The following is a 25,052-nucleotide window of genomic DNA, read 5'->3' on the forward strand; positions in this document are numbered from 1 at the left end:
AGGGGAAATGTAATGACCCAGGTATTAGGAGAATAATACGGCGGATCACACGGACGCACATGCCAGCGTACATACAATGAGAATACAAGATAACTGCTCCCAACCAGCCTTGTTTTCCTCCTCAGTGCACCCCACTGCACACGACAGAGCAAAGCACACGTGGGGCACATTAACCTCTCTCTCTCTCACACACACTCCTGCTCACACCCAGAATTTTTTCCTTCGAGAAATACCAGCTGAGGCATGCAGACTATGGCGTTTCCATGGCAACATCATCTATAGGCGTGGCGTTGTTGAGTCGGCTTTGAGACAGCTGGATGAGATATGTGCTTATCTTGATCTGTGTGCACTTGTGTAGACATCACAAAGATAGCGTCATCTGATGCCAGCTCGTGTATGATGTTGGCGCGTCTTCTCTCCATTTGTTTACGCCAAACATTTCTAAAGTTTTACAAAATAAGTTATTCCCCTCCCCCTTTTTATTCTTGAAATGTATCAAAAACCAAATCAATCTGTTTATATGTATTTTCTCCACACACACACACCAAATTGAACAGTTGAGTAGTTTGACTGGACTCGAGCATCTCCAACACTGTCGAAGAACAAACCAACAGAGAGAGACAATCTCATACACACAGTTGACTCCAGTGGCCAATCAAAGGCTCCATTGAACTAAAGATCAAATCTTTTTATACTGTCGGGGAGACGGTGGCAAATTAGGCCAATCTGGGGATGCTCCGGGAGAACATGCAAACTCAAATGTAGAGAAACTGTGTCCAACGAAGCATTTCTCACCCATCAAAACACTAACCATTGTCGAGTTTCTATTTTTCATTACTCGCAACAATGTCAGTGGTTCCGAACCTTTTTCGGATCGTGACTTCATTTTGATACCCCCCTTTTTTCCCCCAGAATCAGTTTTTCATCATGTTTCTTAAAGTGCTTTACAAACACAGAAAATTAGTGCACAAAGTGACAAAATATTTTTATACTGCATTTTATTTGATAGAAGTGTAGAATACAGTTGTTTGATATTTATTGAGTGTGATGTGTTAATTCTGAAAATAAAAAAGAATTAGAAAAAATCAAAAAATGTGCTTTTTTAACAGTAAGATTTTTGCTAAACATTTCAGGCAACCCCATTTTATTTCCAGGCAACCCCACAGGATGTCACGACCCCAAAGTTGAAAAACACTGGATTATGTGTTAAAGGGTTTTTAAAGAAGCACTGATAAGAGTTTCCTACACTGGATAAGCTCTCCATTCTCATCATTTGACGAAATGTCATTATCATCAATGTGCATCTTTTGCAATGTGATGCACTGCTGTAAGCTAAAGATACAAACCAGGAATGCAGCGAATGCGCCTGTCTGGATCGTCCACTTAAAAAGTCATGACTGTAAGATGCTGAGAGTGCGTCTTCTGTTCTTGTAACTTTACTAAGCGGATCAATTGGAAAATACTCTTTATAAGAAATGTTGTGCGATGTTAAAACTGCTTCTCGGAGCTCTACTGTTGCCTAAATGAAAGTGTAAAGTTTAGCAGACCCACTGGAGCTTTTAGCATCACCATTCACTCTCTTAGGCGCACTTAAAGTTGTTGTTTTGATCTGTAGGAGTATCCGATTATAGCACTGCGCTGTGTGTGGCCACATTACTGTGTCATTAGCACAAGTATTAGTCTGGTCTAAAGTAAATTAGGCTCAAGCAAAGCCATCTAATTCCATCTCATGGAGCCTCTACTCAAATCTGTAATCAGTATCTTTGTCACACTGTGGGTGACATGGGTGCACTGTTTTAATTCATAACACAACATTCAACTACTGTAGTATCTTTACCAACATGTGCTGCTGTCTGATCAACCTCTGGCTGTGTTTGTGAATGTAAATGTTTGTTATATATCAGATATAGGCAACTGGCAGCCTGGGGGCCACATGTGGCAATATATTTTTTGTCGAGTCCATGTTATTAAAATTTAATGATCTGGTGGATTTGCAGACAGTACAAATTCCATATAGGGCAAAGCGCAATGATTTATCTCAAAATGTACAAAAGTTATTTACTCAGAAGGAAGGAGGGTGTTTGTTTGCACAATACCGATGGTACACAGTAGGAAGAAAGGTTTTTGTGGTGAAACTGTGGAACAGCTTAAATGAGCAGCTCAAGGAATGTCCAAATATAAAACAATTTAGGAAAAGATTTAAATAAATTATTTTTGGATATTATAAAATGAGGGAAAATGAGTTGGTTTAGCTGGAATTTTTTGTTGTTAACATATTGTTTAAATCTATGAAGATATATGTGCTTGTGTTATGTAAGAAAGTATATAAAACCACAGGAAGTAAGCTATTGTATTAAGACTTCGGAAGAGGGAGTGGGAATTAAGTGTTAAACTTCATCCCACTCCTTTTCCGAGCAGCGGTGAATTTTCTGTTTTTTTGGATTATTGTCTTGTGTTGTACATACTGTACACTTTTTCATTGGGTGCTTGAAATAAAACTCAACGACTACTAAATTGACCCCCAAAATGCACAAATCAACAACAAAAATGCAGAAAATGACAGAAAAATACACAAAACTACACTAAGAACACAAAAAATAACAAAAAACACACATATAATGACTCCAAAAAGAACACAAAATGACTGACAAAACATCAAAACCACAGACAAAGACAAAAAAAGACAAAACCCTTTTCCAACCCTGTATTAATGCTCTGTCTGATTGGTCATTATTTTAATGCTGACATGAATATTGATTATGTTTGTGGCCCCCGCTGTGATAGACTTGCCCATCGTTGTTGTACATGCTTAAGATTGTGTGTGTATCTGAGTAATCGAGTGCTTGTTAGGTGACAAAGGAGAAAAGTTCTGTCAGACATTGCAGTCAGTTGACTTTTATATCCTAGCTTCTTTGTGCGTTAGTGTCTGAGAGTGTTGTTTTGTGTGAACCAGCAGGTTGTGCACTTGTGTATCTGTTAGACCCTCATAGGTTTGTGCTAAGGCTGAAGGATTAATTGCATTTGCGATATTATCGCAATATCATAAAACACGATTTTCTAATCGCAAAGACTGCAATTTTTTTTTCTTTCTTGTCCTGTCTTGTACTGTCCTGTTAAGTTCAGAGAGTTTTAAAGAAGTGCCGTCCACATGTTTACACGTTTCATGACGCGTGAAGTTAGTTAGATATGTTGATGAGGTAAAGCCACAGATTTATTTGCTTTGTTGTTGTAATCTGTGCTTTAAAATTTACATTTTTTATTCATTTAAAGTTTAAATCAATCTGAAATTGTTTATTAAGAAACAGATTGATTTATTGCTATGACACGAGGCCTTTGCAATATTGAGGAAAAAAATCGCAAATAGATTATTTTCCAAAATGGTTCAGCCCTCGTTTGTGTGATAATATACTTGTTTCTTGCAGCACTGCACTGACACGAAAAGTCAAATGAGGTGGAAACAATGAAACTCTCTGCAGTGTGCAAGTACATATGATAAATTATCAGCACATACAGAGGACACACAGTCCTTTATGGTGCTTTATGTACAGTATATCTTCTCATCAAAGCACTGATAAATGCTGTTGGTCAAGAAAGGACGTGAATGGAAGAAGAAGAAACATTGGAGTGTGAATGACGTTCAAAAACAAGTGATATGTTACTATTCTTATACATTTAAAATATTATAGGGTTTTTTTTCTTAGTCACATAACAAATAATTGGATGTTCATTTTTACTGAATTCTTATTAGGTAAATAGTTTTTTGCAGAGATTTAATGAGTATTGTCTAAATTCTTCCTGAATACGTGTTTGTTTTACCAGTTCTGCAGAACATCCAGTGCATGTAATTCAGCCATAAATGTGCAGAATATTACTAAATTATCAGAATTTGAATGCGATTAACAACTCTTATTTTCCCTCCATCATACAGTAGTTCTGTTAAACACCCAGGTCCATTGGATATGAATATCCTCGGCTGAGAGTCGCTCTTGCATGTTTTTTTAAGTACCTTTTGGTGAAGGTTTTGCTTAACAACAATGCTGTAATACTAGGGTGATTCACTGGGGATCCTTAGTTGTTTAATTTTTTATTACATATAACCAAAAACAGTATTATGTCACTGACATTTTACCAATAGATATATTATTATTATCAGAATTATGACATCATTAACATCCATGCTGTCTGAATGTTGATCCCATTCATTAATTAACTCCTCACTTTAATCCCAACAGCTTTAATGGATTGGACGGTGTAATTTGTTGTTGGTTGATAATACTTTTATATACTGTATATAGGGGTTTTTTTTTGCACCTGTATATGCACACAAACTTAATCCTGATTATTCGTTTTTAATCCTTATGTAATATTTAATATTTGTTACTTATTCTTGTGTTTATATCGTTATTGTCTTGGTATCTATGTTTAATTTTTTTTTTTTACTTTCTAATTATTTTGTATCTCTTTTAATCGTGTATGTATCTTTGTTAGTGGTTTTTTTTAACCTTTTTATAAATTGTACTTTGAGCCACTGTAACAGAAATGATTTCCCCTAGGATTATTTATAGTATTTCTGATTCGATTCATTGATAGGAAAAGAAACACTGTTGGTTGTTTCTAAGTGAATTCGAAACAAGCTGTTCTCTAAATCAGTGTTTCTCAAATGGAGGTTTGTGTAACTTGAGGGGTACGCGATGGAACTACAGGGGGTACTTGAAAGAGAGAGAGGATAACAAAATAAACTGTCAGTCTTGGTCCCACCCCAGGTGGGATGATTAAAAAAAAACTATAGAAATAATCTATTCAGGAACCACTAAATTAGTGTTTTTCAAACTTGGGTTCGGGACCCCATGTAGGGTCGCCTGAAAATTCTGAAAAGTTATTTTTTTTAAGAAATTGAAACAACGCACAATCTTAAACTGTATTTATATACTTAATTAAAAATACATCTAGTTCAACTAAAATGCTGTAAAAAAAAAAAAGAGAGATTTTTTTAATGTATGGTATCATTCGTTCATTCCATCATTATGCTCTGGAGTTGTTTTTAAATAGTTTTCTAAGCAAAATGTTCTAAGTGGTTAAAGGGGGTACTTGGATTCAGAAATAAGAGAAAAGAGGTACTTGAGCCAGAAAAGTTGGAGAACCACCCTCTAAATAAATGTTTTTAAAGTGATATTTGTCACAAATTGGACAAATCTGGAGTTTTACTTTGAGCTTTTATAGTAGTCGATACTTAAAGGTTAGAAAGGAGAGCGTGTGACCCTAATACTACTCTCTGAAAGCACAGGAACTTCACTTTTAAATGCAAACTATTTGTTTGTGATATTATCTTTGATTCGGCACAAAAAAAAAAAGCCATAAGCCCTAATGGTTGGATGTAATTGGATAGAGCGAGCGGTGCATGTGTAGGACGGTAATATTTTGATCACAGAGGAGTCTCAGTGGGAGTGTTCACTGGATGTCATATCCTGTGCAGCAGCTGTCACTCAGTGCAGGAGGTCTCAGCTCTGACACCATGCTGACTGACAGCTCACTGCACAGCTGGATGGCTATGTGTGATGGAGCTGTACTGTAATAGCCTGCTGCACATATTTGAGACAGTCATTCCTAATGACACGAGAAGGTCACCGCTTTCACTGACACAGTCGTACCAGTTTTCAGCGTCTCCCGTGTTTGAAGCTGCTTCTCCGATGCCGTCTTATTACACCAGACATCACCGCTGCTATTTTTATCTCCATGTTGTCTTTCCTTTTCAATCGGCGGTGCTTGGTGTTCCCCCGCTTGTGCGATGTGTGCATGCATTCTGAAAAAGAGACGACAAACACGTGCAGAAGTTATAGCAGTGAGGAAAAGATTTTGCTCAGCTTTTTCGTTTTGTAATGTTTTTAATGAACTGTCGAGGTTTGCTTTGACACTGTCATTAGTTTTGGTCAAACAAGTTTTGAACAGCCCTTAAAAGTCAGCAAAAGTTTGCAAAGTTCCCAAATGAGCCTGTAATAATATCGCTGGTGGCATTTGGTTTCACTTTTTGAGTAAATTTTCTGAAACCATCAGGAGAGAAGTGTGTTATTTAGCCCTGGCCCAGAGACGCTTTCCACCTTACGTGGGTAGATGGAAAAATGACATGAGTTAGCAGTCTGACGTCTCACAGTGAGGGGGTTCACAGATGTTGAATGACAGGCTTGTTACTAAAGGGAGTCAAAGACTTGTTTTTTTTCCAGAAGGTTTAGGAGAATGAAAGCATTACAATTATGGCGTAATTACAATTGTAATTTTAAAAGTCTGTTGCTGTCATAATGGTAATAAATTGTTTAAATATTTGACTTTTTAATTGTAATTGCCATTATTATTATAATTTAATGCAAAACTGGGGAACCATGTACAGTGCTACACATACTGTATGGAGTTAACAATTATTGAAATGTTTCATATCAAGCTTTACCACATTTTACCAATTAAAAAAAATGAAATCAAGGGTTATACTGACACAAAAAAGGCTCAGACGCTCACACCAAAAAAATTAAAACCTATATTTTCATTGATTAGGAAGCCTAACAAGGTAACCAATCAATAGGAAAGAAGTTATTTGATAGATATTTGATTTAATGTATTTTACAGCTGATTTAGGACCCGTTGTCATTAAAAATCCTAACAGAAAGCTTACACAAGAGGAAGGTTAACTTTTATTAGGTTATTTATTTCATGCTCAGTCATTGTGATTAGTTGTATTTGAACTTTAGTAATTAAAAACATAATTGTAATTGACTTTCTGAAGATGAAAGCTGTTGAAACCCCAAATATACTCTGCTCCCATATACCTTATAGCAGAGGGAGGCAACCTTTATCACAGCGGGGGCCACAAATATGTTTGTTTGCTCGGAGGGCCACATGATTAACATTCATGTCAGCATTTAGAAATAATGAGCGATCTGAGCGTTAATACAGGAAATAACAATGTTTCTATAGTAATTTTGTGTGTTTTCCTGTCATTCTGTGTATATTTGTTGTTGTCTTACTCGTTTTGTGCATTTCTGTTGTCCTGTTGTGCATTTTTCCTGTAAAATATGTTTTTTTGGAGTCATATTGTGTATTTCTGCTGTCATGTTGCATTTTTTGGTTTCATTTTTATGTATTTCTTCTGTCGTTTTGCTTGTTTGTGAGTAGGGATGTCACGATACAACTTTTTCTCTTCCGATACAATACCGATATTGCCGTCTTGAGTGTTGACCGATACCGATATCGATCCAATACGATAACAGCGTGAATCATACATACTTTTATTACTTATTTTGTCATGTGAAATGTTAGAAAAGTCTTGATCAAGTGACTTTACTCAAACAGAGAACAATAGTCAGCAACAGTAGGTAAGAGAAAAACTGACCCATTTATTATTAACCAATTGGTTACATCCATTTTAACATTCAACATAATATTTAGTATTCTCCAATTGAATAAATATAATATAATAATATATTGGTGATTTTAGATGCAGTTCGATATAATCCAATATTCCTTTTCTGGCTGATATCGGACCGATATCCAATATCATTATCAGATCGGGACACCCTATTAGTGAGTACTGTGGGTTTGCGGAGTATTTTTTCATGTTTTTCTTGTCTTTGTGTACTTTTGTTATCATTTTTGGTAATTTTATATATTTTCTGAGTAATTTTGTCTATTACTATCCTTGTTTTGTTCATTTTTGTTGTAGTTTTGTGTGTTTTTGGAGTTTTTTCTGTGTTTTTCTCTTATCTTTTACTGTATTTTCCTGCAATGCTGTAATCCGTGTGTTTTTTGGGGTGAGGCTGAATCTGGAACAGACTACAATCCCTCCCAATTCTCAGTCTGGGCTCTTGAGAGGCCCCCACCACCAATAGTAGGCCACGATAGATGCCTATTCTTAAATAAATAGAGAACAAAGACGTGTGCTGTGATTAATGTGAGTCTGAAACGCTGCAGCACTTTGATTTGGTTTAGAATGAAATCAAATCAAACCAAACTGTTTCAAATCACATCAAGTTGAATGAATTGAGCAGAATGCTACATTAATAAAGATTAATAGAATGAAAGAGAGGTGAGCTATATCAGATCTCACTGTGTGTATTACCCGTCCCTGCTGTTTTATGTACGATCTTTATTTTCCTCACATAGTCCAGTACATTTTATTCTTCAATAGGTGCCTTTAAATCAGCATCTCGTGACTGTCTGAGTTTGTTTGTATGTAATTCCCTTTCTGTAATGTACTTCTGAGATTTTCCAAAGACAGTCTGTCTCAGACAAGAACAATGGAACACAGTTAGTTTTACAGTTTAAAGCTGGCAGAAAGAAGCAGGTTTGGATTTCAGGAAGCAGCGTAGGATATAAACCCAGTGTGTGACTTTCAGCTTTGTCCTTTTTTATTATCTGGTGTCTCTTTCCAGCCAGACATGCTCCAAGTTGGCAGAAGTCATTAAAGTGGCAGACAAGTCGATCTGTAAAATGTCGACTTGGGTAATTTACAGGGACTTGAACATGAATAGTAGATTCCAAAGTCAGGATTGAAAGATCCATTTTGATAAATGTGTCTAAATGTCGTGATGCGAAACGACTTGTGGTTTGTTTCCAATTAGTCTTTGTGTCCATTTTACTCCTTTTTATTAGCGAGGGTGATGAACTGCTGGCCTTTATGTCACTGGTAAAAAAATGTTTATATCTGCAGATTGCAAATGTAACATTAAAATGTCACTGTGTTCCGCCTTGTTGATTAAGTTATAGTATTTACATTTTAAAAGTGATGTAATACTTATTGATTATTCATTTTTATTCTATTTTCTGAAACTGTTAGTTGATTAAACCGACTAAACGATAAAGAAAACCAGTCGGCACATTTTTAAACTAGTGTCATCGGAGCAACTGAAGCTAATTTTTGCTCTTTTGCACACTTTTCTCCACCCAGGTAGCTTTTCTTTAAAGGGCCCATGTTAAGCTAAATAAACTTTTCTGTGCTTTAAACATGATAAAAGTGCTATATAGGCTTCATACACATGCCCAAAGTGTTTTTTTCATTGATTCCATCAATCGTTAGTTAGAGGGTGATTTGCTCCTTTCTTACTGCACGGTGAGCCCAAACACCTCACTGCAATTTGATGACAAATTCCCACTTTGATGACAAATTTGATTAAGCACTGAGCTGGAGAAGCCACGCCTCCAGGAAGCTCTCTGCCGTGATTGACATGTAAACAGACACGCCCACGAAGGTGAGGATTTCAGTGTCCTTCACGCAGTGCTATGTATGTATTTTCTACAGTCTATGTATGTACCGGTGAACGCCCCGCCCCCACGCTCTGTCTCGTGTTTATAAAGCAGCATGGGCTCGGCTACGGAGTGGGTGGAGAGGAGGAAGTCAGTGTCCCGTCTATAGACACGCCCACTCATGAATATGCATAAGCAGGCTGCAAATCAGCCTGTTTGTGTAGATTTGCTCATAAAGTGACTTTTCAGAGGCTAAAACTCTGGAAAACAGGCGAGTTTGGGAAAATAAACCTAAAATACTATGTTTTTGGGGTTCTTAGAACAAATGGAGATGGGTGAAAGCATAACATGGGACCTTTACGTTATGAAATTGTTTCCTAGTTACCCAAAGAAGCATGGGCTCGTCAGCGGAGTGTGGTTGAACTAGTGGCCAACGTTTCCAGGAACAACTAGCTAACATGCATAAAACACTTTAGAAATTGATAGCAATGATTACAGTATACTTGAGCAATTATGTAATTATTTTTTGCGTCATGTTTAAAATCTGTTATTGAATTATTTTTGTGGTCAGACAAGCATCGTAAAAAATGTTTGTATTTATTTCATTTTTAATATTTCAAGCATGTTATAACAGCCAAAAAATGTCAATTTTATTTTGTATTTTACTTTTTAGATTTAATGTTAACTTTTTTCCCTATATTCAAGAATAAAAAATAGAATTTGTTTTACGTCAATTTGGATTTAAATGCACCGTTTAGTAAAACCCTGTGGTTGTTTATATAAGTTATATTGCTTTTTAGGCCTTTAATTAAGTAAATTAAACAAAAAAATCATGAAATTATTTAACGATAGTTTAAATTTGTCTGATTTAAAAAATAAAAACTCCTGTAAATTTGTTATGGAATAAGATTGAGAAGCATGAAGACTGCAAAATGTGCATTTTCTTTTCGATTAACCATTTAAAAACTGATAGATTAATCAATCCCTAAATTAATATTACTAAAAATTCAAAAATTCTAAGTGTTTATTGTCATTTGCATAGTAAGGAACTTGTTTCCCTGCACAATGAAATTCCTATTTTGCTAAAAAAAAAACAAATAAAGAGAAAAGTATAATAACAATAGTTATAATAATTTGAAAAATAATAAAGATATACTGTATATGTACAAGGTAGAAAAGATAGAAATGTCAAATATAATATTGTGCATAGTAAATTATATACAGTTCGACAAAAGATAAACCCAATAAGATGTGGCTAATAATTCATGCACTTTGCTCCAATGTTGATATTATTTTACAAGTAGTCGCCAATGAGAGCCAGTGTATAATACAATAGTTCAAATCAGGCTGGAGGCCACAGAGGGATTACAGCAGTCTGTAGAGAAGTGATACGGTGCACATAAACCTCTATAATATGTACATGCTAATGTGTATAATCGCTGATAGGAGGATTCAAGGGCTTTTACAGCATAATTCTGGTCTGTATCCCCGCTCCAAAATAAAGAACACAGCGTTAGTATGACTCTAAGGGACATGTGACCTCAAAGTCCGTTTGTGTGCCTCAGACCACAACCTGACCTCTGGCGTTGCCATGACAACCTAGTTAGAGGCTAGGCTGTAGCTGTAAGAAGAGGATTCTAATGTGTATTTAGGATTGGTATATTGTAATGAACATATATTTAACAAGAGCACAAAATGCTGCCAAATGCCAAATATCCTCTTTACCAGATTATTGCAGATATCTGGATCAGTGATGCTGATCATGGTACCATGATAATTCATACTTTAAAGGCTTGGAAGAATACAGTAGGACCAAATATATGGGCATATAATGTATGAAAAATCACGTTGAAACGTGCAATCCGGATCCGATCTGAATGAAACTCTGTGGGGAAATTGAGGAATCAACCCGACATAATTGAGTCAAATTTCATAAAGATTTGTGAATTCTGAACCAAGACATGAAATTTTAAAGTTTTGCCAATGATGAAAGGTAATAATTTTTGGATTTTTGAATCTGATCCAAAATCTGTATATTGATCTTGATCCCCTCCAAAATGTAATGGAAACTTCCATGGCGTAAGTTCTATCTTTACTTAAAATTTTGACTTTTGACATATTCTCACTAACAGACAAATAGATAAACATTTATGAGCATAATATCCCCTTTGGCGTAGGAAAAATGGCACGATCTTTTGTTCTCTACTGCATCTCGATGTTTATTCCTGAAAGTTGTTTCTTTTTTTATGTGTTTCTTTATCTGAAGGTGTTAGACATTGTTGTCAGGAGATCATTTCTGCCAAAATAAATGTACTGGTTTGTTCCAGGGTTCACACTTTATCTGTGACTTTATCATTTATCATCAAATGCATACAAATCCAGACTTTAACATCAAGGTATTAAAACAAACTTAAAAAAAACACAATTATTTAAAAGCGGAATAAATAATCCAGTTTGAAAGACAGACTAACCCCAAATAAGTGTAGCGTCCCACCCTCACTGTGACACAAAGAGTGTGCGTGTGCTAATATATGTATAAATATGTGCATATTCCCCCCTTGTTTTCACCCCTTTCATTTATTTCCCTTTTCGGCGGCTCTGTTTTTCTCTCCCTGATGTTGAGCGATAGCTGTGTCAGTTTGAGCTCAGCAGGGCATTGGTGATGTCATCAGGCCGAGCCATGTAATTGGCCCACATCATTAAGTCTAGGCTCAAGTGTGTGTGTGTGTGTGTGTGTGCTGGTGCAAATTAGGTGACGGTTCTCACTGAGTTTGAATTTAGCTCATTTTCACACATGCAACACCTCAAAGCTTTTACACTCTTCTACATTCATCAACCTATAGATCTATAATATTGTGTTAATCATCTATACGCTGATGTTCCTTTCCCTATTGCTCAGGTTTGAACAAAGTAAAATGCCATTCATTAGTAGCATGATTCATGCCGAACTCCCACATACCAAAGAGTGAATGCACGCACGCACACACACACTGGCCGTTCACTCTGCTCTTCTCCCTGGGGGAGCAGAGTCCTGCATCAGCTGGTAAATTGCCTAAACTCTCTTCTCCTAATGGGCTACCTTTCTCTCTGCATGTCTGCTTCACTGTCTGCACTAATGAGACGCTGCTGTCGATTCCTGTGGCCTTCCTGAATGTCTGATGCCTTGTTTTACGTGCATCCTGGATTGGTCGGTCTGTCACTGTTCCTGCTACATGTCAGTATTCTGTTCCCATTGGTCAGTTATATAGTTACAGTCAGCTGGCCTTTCTTGGCTTTGCTTTTTACTCCTTTGTGCATTAAAGTCGTTATACCGAGAGGTGTTCAAATTGTTATTTTCAAGCACTCTAAACTAAAACAGTGCTAATTGCCACATTTGCATGTGTATGCATGTAATCACAGACTGGTCTGTTTTTAAATTGCGAACAGCTTCCATCCCGTCCTCCTGGGTGTTTAACTGTTGAAGAGATTTAAATTATAATTGTCACCTCTTGTAGCGCTTTGGCTTTTTATATCATGAGAACGTGTAGAGAACTCTATTTTCAAAGCTTTCAAATGCTTAAATAGGTTTTGGAAGTATATTGTGTATGCCAAATCAGGTCACAACAGCATATTTACGTTAACTTGTTGGATCATAAACTCTGCTTTTTATGGACTGAGGATATCGGATGCAGTTTAACACTATTTCATGACATATTATTATCATACGCATCGTTGTTTGCTGCTACAAAGTGCTGCCTCTCTCGCTCTGGTTAACTTTTACTTCTATATTCTGTGTCTAATGTAGAACATCTTTGTTTTCTTCTTCTTTTTTTTATAACAACTACAATGTACTACCGGTAAGTTTTTTTTTTTTAATTTTTTTTATTTATTTATTTTTTTAACCCTGCAGAATGTATTGCTTTTTTATTTTATTTTTTTTGGAAAATCTATTATTGCCCACTAATGTTTATTTAAGATTGCCTTCTATTATAACCTCTGCCAAGGAGGTAATATGTTTTTCCATTAGTAGGATTACGTCAAAAGGTCTTTTGAAAACAATTTTTTATTTTTTTTATTTGTTTATTGGAGTGGGACAGTGTGTATTAATGTACAGCCGATTTAGCTAAACGCTAATATTGTCAGTCGACTCTTTTCATTATATCCATGTCTTGGATATATCGCCATCTTGGATTATGTCGTCACCAGCGCGTCATTGCTGCAAGTCGCGCAAAACGATCCGAATTAACTTAAAGCGGCTTTAACCAACTGTTTACAAGAAAGTGGAATTATCTAATTCGGAATTAAAATTGGAATAAACCAGCCACTTAATTCTGGTTTAATTCTGAATTTAATTAGCATTAAGAATGAACTGTTTACAAGGTCAGGTTACAGAGGAATTAACTTTTATTCCGCTTGAAGGAGGAATTTTGTGTAAAATGTATTTTTTCAGAATCAACAAAGGTCTTAAGAGCAAGTACACGTGACGTCGCACACGTTTAGTGTAACAAAAGAAGTGATGCCTCAATAGGTGTCTCCCATTGTGCTTCGTCCCATTGTGTCCTCTCCTTTTGTCACCAGGTAACAAGTGTCTCTAAACAGACTGCTCGCCAATCGCTCCACTTCATCTCTGCTCACACATTTCCATTATGTTAATATATTAGTATGGGGGGACACAACAATGACTGTTGTGAGTTTCCTATCTCTTTGTAAATACCGTGTTTATTGTCTTTCCTTTTTTCAACCGCAGTCAGCCCGTGTCCTCTGATTTCAGCTCATCCCATGAACCGTATTATAAATAGAGGCCTGTTGACATTTCAATTTGTCTCACACACACACACACACACAACACACACGCACGCAAGTTCATGGTTGGAACCTGGGTCCAGCAGCAGACCCCATTTCAAGTTTTTTTTTCACAGAGAGGAGAAAAAGCAATATGTGCGCACTTGACCCCACTGCTCATTTATTGGCCCCTTCTTCCCTTCACACACACCTCAAATCTAATCTGGAATAGTGAGCCTCCACAGCGATCTTCCTCTGTCGTCCCTGGAGAATTGCAGTGGAAAAAAGGAAAAGCAGGGGGTGGAGGAAGGTAATAATTCCATCTGACAGTGACCTGGAGACAATGTGATCTAACATTTGCTCTTGAGCCTTTTTTTCAAAGGCAGCTACACACCCAGTGGGTGCACACTCTTAAATTGTTCTCCCAAAGCGTGGGCCAAGTCTGAAACTTTATGATTTGAGGGAAAGATGGGAGATTCATGGGCAAGAGGGACAACAAGCTTAGAAGTGAGAATAAATAGAAGAAAACATTAACCCTGGAAAGTGGAAACTGATGGAGAGAAGTTATTACTGGAAATGACAGGCAAGGCTCAGCGACAAGGCTGTTTACTGTTTGTTTTGGTCTCCACTCTCATTTCTCCTCATATTCTCAGCAGCAAGTTTTATTTCCTTTCCCTGTTTATTACTTTGTTGATCTCTCTGCTTTGAGAACATTTGTGCATAAGAGTGCGTGTGTGTGTGCATCCTATTTTCTTGATCTTTCTTTGCTGTTTATCTGAACCCTATCTCTCGGTTATAACAAGCGCTAATGTTGTCGTGTCGTGATGCTAATGGTGTCAGCTTCTCGCCAACAGGGAAAGCTTTTTGACACAATAGGAAACATTAAAGTCAGACCTGACATGTAAGGGTGTTTTATACAACACTTCAGAATGTGACTATAGATATGAAATGTAACAACCTCTCCTCTGCTGAATATTTAATGTAATAATAAGAGTTTTTAATTGAAGAATCGAAGAATCTTGTAGTTTTTACTGTTACATTTTGGTTGATGACTCACCCTCCCCAAGTCTGACAAGCCAGTTGACGTTCAGAGAATGCCAAGCAGAGTAGCCTACACTCTGAAAATGTTGCTCAGAGAAAATCTAACTATCTCCTTTCCTATCCACTGTTCCTTCACCCCCAGAAGTGTTTAAGTGGTGGCCATGATAAAGAGCGTCCGAGTTCTCTTTAAGCTCAAGAAAAGAGGCTCAATGCTTCCTTTTTGACCTCCTTTAGCCTAGGAAACACTGATGCATCCTTTACCAAAGAAGACGAGATAATGCTAACCCACAATTCCTTGCGGCAACAACATTTAAAGGGATACGCACACCCGAGCGCTGACAAGTAATGGAAATCATGTAAGTTACTAATGCAAAAATATGCCTTGAACAACTTTAAATAAATAATCTAAAACCCATTTCTTATATGTAAGACATATTATTAGATTATAACTGACACTCTGTGGTTCAAGAAAAAGGGATCAGAGACATTTTTAGCCACATTATGTTTTATTCAACATAATTCATATTTCTGTGTAGAAGGTGAGTGTGAGCATCCATTCTCAATGTGAGGTTTTTTTTTGTTCCTCGTAGCCTGGTAGCCTCTTTTCCTTTGATTTATATTCAAACCTTGTGATATTTTAGATTATATCACCAGAAAGTGTTATAAATGTGCTTTTAGTCCATTTTCGAAAATTTGTACTTTTTCACCACGGCAGACGTCACTAACCTTCGCGGCCATCAAATTATTACGTCACCTAGAGGAAGTGCGTCTGATTGTCAAAACAAACGTGATGGCTGTTTCCTAACACCTTTCCTTAACCCCGTGACGTCAACCACAGGGTTAAATAACAGTGGATAAGAAAGGAGATAGGAGGGACTATATTCGGATGCTGCCCTAACATCAGAACTGCCATTGTTGTCTCTGTTAAGCTGTATATACTCTTTTGAACTGTAGGCTGAACCTGTCAGTGCCTGTATAATCTATGTCCAATCAATCAGGAAGCATCTCCAGATGTCATCAGGCATTCTGACTCCAAAACAATTTATCTCACTGCATCAACTGAACTGTGCACTGGAACATTTCAAACTCATCGTCTGGTTTTCCTTTAGGTTATCATATCAACCCTTCGCTGAACATAAATTGAAGGCAGTGAGATCCATTTATGTATTTGTGCAGTAACGTGTGCTTGAGCGTGTAATTGTCACTATTACAAGCTGCTGTGGAGTGGCCACACTTCCAGGCTGAAGCTGGTTCTCCACAGTCATGTGGATTTTTTCCTCTTAGTAATCAGGTCAGGGCCGATTGGATTCTTTCTGCTCCATGTGTGCGTGAGTGTGTGCATGAGTGTGTGTTAGTGAGCACACAGTGACGGCTTCCTGCAGTGCTTCCATCTGTAACGCAGGTGTGTGATGTTGTGCACGCCTGTGTAGTTATGGGTTTCATCAGACTACAGAGTTGTATTGCTACACTGTTAGCATAAAAAGTGAAATTCTGTTCATTCTAGTTTTCTTATTATTTTCTTTTATTTTTCCGCACAGTTTTCCAAGGATAAGTACCTGCTGGAGTCTCCGCCTGAAAAACTTCGGAAGGAATTGGAGGAGGAGCTGAAACTGAGCCCCGCTGATATCAGGAGCCATGGCTGGTACCATGGACACATACCCAGAGAGGTACCGATCTTTTTTCACTCAATGTGTATATACGCACTGTGTTCATCAGTGGGCTCATTGTTTCCTTTCATTTTAATGCATTTCATGAATGTTGCGTACAAAAATATTAGAACATGTCAGTTATAGACAGAAAGGCCAGGCCAACATGGTTTGAACTCACAATCTGCAAGGGAGCAATATATAACCACATACCAAAAGCTCTACCAGAGGCCTGGGAGCTTGAGGGTTCTGCGCAGTATCTTTGCTGTTCCTAGAACTGCACTTTTCTGGACAGAGATGTCTGATGTATTTCCTGGGATCTGCTGGAGCCACTCCTCCAGTTTGGGGGTCACTGCGCCGAGTGCCCCAATGACCACGGGCACCACTGATGCCTTCACCCTCCAGGTTTTCTCCAACTCTTCTCTGAGCCCCTGGTATTTCTCTAGTTTCTCGTGTATATATATATATATATACATACATACAGTGGGGCAAAAAAGTATTTAGTCAGCCACCAATTGTGCAAGTGCTCCCACTTAAAACGATGAGAGGCCTGTTATTTTCATCATAAATAAACCTCAACTATGAGAGACAAAATGAGAAAAAAAATCCAGAAAATGACATTGTAGGATTTTTAATTAATTTATTTGCAAATTATGGTGGAAAATTAGCATTTGGTCAATAACAAAAGTTCATATCAATACTTTGTAATGTTCCCTTTCTAATTTCTATGGTAACGTTTTTTTAATTTCTTTCATTCACTGCTATTAACATATTGTAATGTGTAAAATAAGGGACAGCTATTCATTGTAAAATTGTAGAAATATTCTCCTTTTAGGCTTGTAACAGCATTTCTGTTTGAAACAATTGTGTTTAAACACAATTTATTTACAATATATATATATATATATATTCAGGATTTATGTTTTATTTAGTAATAGAGTTAAATTACAATCACAGAATGACTCAGGTCCTCAGGGTTTGATCCCTGTATGTTCGTGTTGTTGTGAGGCTGCATTGCTTTGGCTCTCATACTGCAGTGTCCAGTAAACAATAATACTCACAAAGCATTATAGAGACTTTATTGCTTGAGGGAGCTGCTCTTAGCAATGATTTGTGGTGTTTTGCACAGTAGCACAAAGGCATTTTCTTATCACTATATACAAACTCAATGTTGAAACAATTTTGTAACTTAATCCATCAAATCGAACCAGAGAACATGAGCCATTATCTGTTTTACACTCTACAGTATATAACAAAGGTCTTTTGAGATGTGAAGCTACAGCTGGATGATGTGCTACGCTATCCTTATTAGATGTTGCTCATAATATTAGAGGCACAAAGAGAAAGTTTCAGCGTTTCTTAAACAGTGACGTATAGGCTGACATTTACACGGCACATAATCAATCAGACTGGTCTTACCTCCAATTTGAGACCAAAGTTTATCAAAATTCAGTGGTAATATTAAAGGGTTTTTTTTTTTTTGAGTGCTTGGAAGGGTATTGGCAATTTCTAAAGCAGAAATGAGCACGGGCGATCAATGTATTCAGTCTTGATTACAAGCTTTGTTGACGTGTTTTTGTCTTGAATCGAATAATAGAACACAAATGACACCAATAGTAAACCAAAACCTACATTTTCAACATTAGTTTTCCTTATTTTAATACTGTACCGTTACAGTAATTTTGTCCAACTGCAACATAAAAGAAAGGCGACCTGACATTGTAAGGAATAAAATACGCTTTGGTGTCGATTGAAAATGAATTTGTAGAAATTAGCTTATTGCTAAACTTTATCAGCTATGAAAAAATTTTGTTTCCATTTATTTTCCTTTTATTTCTAATGGTGCACATTTACCAAATTGTACATGCTTAAAGATGAATATTATCAGAGTTCACTACAGTCTCACTTGCAAAGGCAGTCACTTGACCTACTGTACATAAATAATGTATCTCCGTTGTGGTTTATAGTCAAACCTCAGCGTCAAATAATCACGTTAGCTGAGCGATTACTTGGTAAGCCCAGTTTAAACGCCTTACACACAGAATGACACTGATTAATGAATCCCATCATCTGTCACAGCTCAGCAGAAATTGCTTTAGCGTTCAGAAATAGAAGAGACTCTGCCAAACAGGCGGCTGCATGTGCTGCTGCTGATGTAAGCAATTGAATTTCACAGCTGGTGACTAAGACACAGATAAACAGATGCACCCCAGCAGACCCAAGACTCACACATGCTACACACACACACACACACACATTTCACGCCCACGCACATGTGTGGCGGCCACTTGTTCTTGCACATTACTTCTGTGACTTGATCAACCTCTGGCTCCCTGTGATGTGCACATAAACACCGTCACAGATTCAAATAAGCCATCTGTGAATCTGATGGTTTTTACATTTACATAAACTATTCATATATTCATGGATTTGTCCCAGTATATATTTGGGGTAACCCCAGGGTCCAAGTTACTAAAACTGTACTCAGTGACTAAATCTTAAGCACACGCACCGGCTTTATCTAAATGCTATTTACCTTGCTGTTAATGTTGTCACTTTGTATGGTAGTCTAATGGAGGTTTTGCCATTAAAAACATCATATGTACTTACATTATACGTACCCAATGTTTTATTTATGAATTTTCTTTTCCAGAAATCGTCTTTGCCAAGGAAAATGTGTGTCTCATAGTTAACACAAACAGTATTTGGGTTGACCCAATGAGTTGAGCTCCTAAACCACTCAGAAACTCAGCTTTATTTCCTGTTTATATTCATTTGAAGTTTTCCTTTTATTACTACTTTAGTGGCACATAAGGCATTGTTAGTAAGTCACCATTTCATGGCTATTGGACCAATGAATTGTGCTTCATGCTGTTTTTATTGGTGAATGGGGTTTTACTTTATTAAATGCACCACTGTGGATTTAAATTACAACATAATATGTACACTAAGTCATTACTTCACACCTGTGTGTTGATTCAGATATGTTATTAAACATTTGTTCACCACAAACGTATCTCAGAGCCATGCCACAACCTATTGTATTTCCATTTGTTTTTCCAAAGTTTCTCCAGCCATTCTAAATCCAACTGACCACATATGACAGCTGATCGTCTGTTCCCTGGTAGCTTTCAGATTACATATTTAAATCCCACTCAATTGTGTTGTTGTTTTTAATGGTTTTCTCAAAGTAGCGCAGCACAAAGTGAGTCACAACTTAAATAGGAAGTGGGTGCGTTCGCCGAGGATGAGGACGTGTGCAAAGAGAACATTTGGCCACAAGCCAATAAATAATACCTGTGTCTAGACCATTTCTCACTCTGTAAAAAAAAAAAGTAAAAAAAAAAAACATTTTTCATTTTCAGAAAGTGTTTTTCAGGTAATACGACTTTGGAAGTAATGCTAAGCATTTTGTAAAAGAAAAATTCCCGCAGGATTTTCTGTGCTTTTGTGATAACTAATGTCTCAGACCTGTCGTGTGTGTGTGTGTGTGATGTCAGCCTCCATAAGTTTCCAGATAAAATGGTATTAGAGAGACACTATCATCTAATCTGAATCTAAAACCATCAAATATGTGGGATGAGATCAAGGCGGAGAGAAATCCACGAGGATCAGGCAGACAAGTGCAAGGCTAGGGTGAGGAGCATCAAACCCCTGTCATCATTTAGAAAGTAATGGCTACTAAAATCGACTCGCAGATGGCGGAAATATGGTTAGAGAAGGAGAGACACTTTTCTTTGTTTACGTACTAAAAAACCACTCATCAAACTGAAGGCTGATCAATGCAAGCATTGATGCGTGGTAAAAGAGGCGTCAAACCAAATCCATCAATATTACATCCAAAAGAAATGACACTGGTAAAAGATAGAAAAGATACTTGTATAAACATGATGTGAACATCACCCACTGTGGAATTTTATAAGTAGGCTGGATCAATGACACTGAATAGTAAAATGTAAAAAGAAGCTATTAAAAATCCCTTTCGCATCACAAGTAAAGATTTATGGACGATTTCCATTTTTCCAGCTTTCCTCACTTCCTTGAACTAAAACCTGCATCAATGACATTGATTTTAGCTCCACAGTCTAGTTAATGCAAGACCAGGCGCTGCATGGAAACGCTCCAAAATGCTTTACTTCAAGGTTTAGGGAAGCACTCAAGATGCAAAATGAATAAAATCATGGAATATTTTTCAAGGAAATCTTTGAATGATACATTTGAAATGTGTTGTTTTATTTAAATCAGCATTAAAACAAAGTCATATATATATATGACTGCTTCATCTGCTACATGTCAAAGTGAGATGAATTACTGAAGTGTGTGGGTCTTGTTTGTTTTTATGCTGCCCCCTGCTGGTTAGTATTATTTTTTGTTTATTTTTTTTTACCTGAAATTGTTGTTGTTTTTTAAGAATTTACTCTTTGCATATCTACGTGATGAATCAGCTCAAAACCTTTAGGTTCCAACATTATGCCTAGTCTATTATGGGTTATTTCTTGTTTTGTCTTAAATGTAATTTAATTCCTCATAGTGTAGAGCTTACAAAATAATAGCTGGTATGAATGCTATCACTTTATCTACCTCTGGATAAAGTGGAAATCAGAAACATCCTCATCCTTCAGGTGATCACATTTAATTCATCTTTTCCCAAACGGACTCAAGCTCAGTACATTTGTATAACTCTATTGTAGCCCCTCCCTCCTTCTTTTTCTTTTTGTCCAACTTTAAAGCATCTGATTTTCCTTCTGTGTTCCAGGTTTCTGAGACTCTTGTCGTTCGTAATGGAGACTTCATCGTGCGTGATTCTATGACCAGCGTGGGAGACTTTGTCCTGACCTGCCGTTGGGACAATGAAGTTCTGCACTTCAAAATCAGCAAAGTCTTGGTCAAGTCCAATGAAACTAAGGTACATCGAACACTCCGTCTTTTAGAAATCCTTCCAAGAATAGTGGTAGCTGTCCAAAACCAAGTCCATGTTATAGTTAAAGTCAAACATGGGCAGCTGTTGGCCCTCGGTCTACTTTTGTGCTTCCCCCAAAGTCAATAAACTAATTATGTATGTATATATATATATATATATATATATATATATATATATATATATATATGAAAGAAATTACAGAAGAAATTCACAAAAGGCCAAAAAAATTACCAAAAAAATTTCACAAAATGGCAGCAAATACACAAAATTGCAACAATGCAACTAAGAATGCATAACAATAATAGAAATAATTTACAAAATGACAGCAAAAATACAGAAAATACATAGAAATATGCACAAAAGCTACAAATTGCATTAGACAATTAATGAAATAACAGAAAATCTTACAAAATGACAACAAAATACACAGTTAGTCCAAAAACCCACAAGACAACTGCAAAAATAACAAAGTATATAAAACCACCACAAAAAATCCACAGAAATGACTTCAATAACAAACACCAGAAATTCACAAACCCTTTGTTCGCTCCTATGTTAATGCTCTGATTGGTCATTATTCTAAATTCTGACATGAATGTTGATCATGTGGCCCCTGCTGTGTTAACAGTTGCCCATCTCAGGTTTAAGTGTTTGAAGACATTTACATTATAACAACTGAATACCTTTGTCCTTATAGTATATAAAGCCTAACACAAGTTTCAGCTCTTCCCTAAAACAATGTTTAATCATTAGCAGCACCTAATAATGTAAAGCCATAAAATAATGTGTACTCTCTGCACTGTTGGTAATAAGTGAAGACTTTCAGAGAGTTTCTACATTTAATGGCTTTTACAGCATGATTACCTTACCTATGGAAAGTCCTTTTTCCTGCGCTCACTCACTTATCCTAATCAGGGTCACAGCGTGCTGGATCTCTGCTGACCCCTGTTGGTAATGGACTTGACTTTTTCTCCCCTTGAGTTGTTCAGAAGTGTTTCGCATTCACCTTTTCACACACACTCATGGAATTGTTCTGCTGAACTCTTAAATAAAAGACTAACCCCAGGGCACCTGAAAATAGCTGTTATTTGTTTTCTTTGTCGGTTCATCCCATTCATGGTTGGAGCACTTTAAAACAGACGGTAAATGTGTTGGAAAGTGGATACGTCTCTAACTTTAGTGAAGCTCACACCGATTGGCCCATTATGGTTCATTTAGTTTGATCTTAAGTGGGCTTAAGATTTTGGGATAAAAATGAGCAATTTCAATATTAACGACAATATTCAGGCAAAAATCCCCCGCAAGATTTTCTTTGAAATTTCATTGATTTTCAGACCATTTTTTATTTATTTCGGAGAAATTATGTGAGAGAATTTCAGGAAAATTGAGTTCTTCAGATTTAAAATGACTGCAGTCATGTGACAAAAACATATGAAATTTGCGATCCTCTATATTTTGTGGAGTTTCACTGAATTTGTGCATTTAGAAGGGCTGTGGTATCTACAGCTGAAATATCTGGTCATTTAGACAATAATTTATGTTTTTTTTCTTCTGTCTTTTTAACTTTCTCCTGCGGACCGAATTGGATGGTCTAAAAGGCCAGATTTGGCCCCCAGGCCTTGAATTTGATACGTGATTTAGGGTATTGAAATCAGGATTTAAAACACTGCTTTTCATTGTCTTATTTCTAAAGTCTGGTGTGATCCACCCTAAGCTAACTTCAGAGTTGAAATAAAACCTCAAATCAATACCTACAAAACTCCAAACTCCATCTGCTCGTTCTGAAGGATTTTTTTTTTTTACTCTGCATCACAAATGTGAACCCTCTCAGAAGTTTCATCTGTTTGTTGAATAAAAGAGAAACTACTAACATTAACTTCTTCCTCCTGATCCACTTTAAAGATAGTTCTTTAACCAACATGTCTTTAATCGAGTTGAGTGAATGCAAAAGATCATTTTGTCCCCGTTTACTGCGTCTTTCATTCATTTCATTTCATGTATTTATTCATTTCAGCCACATATTATAAACCTATTTTACATAATAAAACTAAAGACTCAAAGAACTTATAAAAACCCACCCCTCATCTCTCGTACATCTAAAACAACACAAGACAGACTTTCAGCGTATATTAATGCAAGCAACACATGCACGAGTCTATGCTTGTACATCATTAACAATCAAAGGAAAAAGACAAGCACAATTTAAAGACATGCAAATAACAACGCACATCTTACTTTCTGTTTATGGTCGTACAAAGTGTTCAAATAAGGATTTATCATTTATAGTCATAGAAAATAAATATACCGTACAACCTAGGTTCCCAAAGGGTACCCCCGGGGGTACGCAAATTGTCATAGGGGGTACGTGAATAGAAATTTAAAAAACATTGATTAATGTACTTTACACGACGTATCAATCGTACATGAAGTATGTGACATATCAGTCCCTGCCGGATTTATTGTAACCAAATTTTTTTTAATTTGTGGAAATTGTGTTAAATGATTGCAGGAAAATTTACTTTTCTTTTTAACAATTTCATATTTAAAATTACTGCAGTCATGGGGGAAAAAATTGTGATTCTCCAAAAATTGTGGAATATACATTGAATTTGTGTCTGAGATAGCCTAGCTGATTTATCTACAACTGAATTATTTGGTAATCTGGACAATAATGTGTGTTTTCTCTGTCTTTTTAACTTTCTCCTTTTGGGGACCACTGCCGTAAAATACTGAAGATTTATACAAATTGCAAAGCATACTGTATAGCTTTATTGTTTATGATCGTACAAAATGTTCCGTAAGGCTATATCATTTATAGTCATACAAAATAAATACACCGTACAATAATGAAAAATGTTCTCCAGCATATTTCCTAAAGATAATGTCTTTATACATTCTGTCCTCTTGTTTTACTTCTTTTAGTCTCTTTATCCAACTTACTGTATTTCACAGAGTTATTTTTTTTGAGAGATACACATACTTTTTATGCTTGTAATAAGATGATTTTTTTTTTTATTTCTCACTCGATGAATCAACCTAATTTCAGTCCGAGGACCAAAGTGAAGCCACAATATTAACGTGAACCAGGGATGGGGTCAATTACATTTTTCAGTTACAATTACGCCTTAACTGATCCATGTTCAATTACAATTATGATTACAGTTACCAGCATTTTTACAATTACAATTAAACTAAATGCTATCCTCAGAAAGTCAATCACAATAACGTTCTCACTTACTTAAGTTCAATTACAATTCACCACAATTACTGAGCCTAAAATAAATAACCTATAAGTGAACCTTCCTCTTGTTATTTCTGTTAGCATCTCTTATGATAACGGGTTTAAATCTGCTTTAAAATACACTTTCTATCTATTGGTTACCTTGTTAGGCTTCCTAATCAATGAAAATATAAGTTTTAATATGTTTATTGTGGGCGTCTGAGTTTTTTTTGGT

General features: G+C 36.5%; 1 protein-coding gene across 3 annotated transcripts in view; it reads left to right on the forward strand.

The window, feature by feature from the left end:
• The window catches only part of sh2d3ca (SH2 domain containing 3Ca), a 91,989-nt gene that overhangs the window by 50,138 nt on the left and 16,799 nt on the right, over window positions 1-25,052 (forward strand). For all 3 annotated transcript variants that reach the window (XM_028463448.1, XM_028463450.1, XM_028463449.1), the window contains 2 exons: window positions 16,569-16,697; window positions 21,433-21,582. In XM_028463448.1, the coding sequence (XP_028319249.1) occupies window positions 16,569-16,697; window positions 21,433-21,582 (279 nt within the window). The remainder of the gene's footprint in view (window positions 1-16,568; window positions 16,698-21,432; window positions 21,583-25,052) is intronic.

This window comes from Gouania willdenowi, chromosome 12 (assembly GCF_900634775.1).
Source record: "Gouania willdenowi chromosome 12, fGouWil2.1, whole genome shotgun sequence".
Classification (NCBI taxonomy): Eukaryota; Metazoa; Chordata; class Actinopteri; order Blenniiformes; family Gobiesocidae; genus Gouania; species Gouania willdenowi.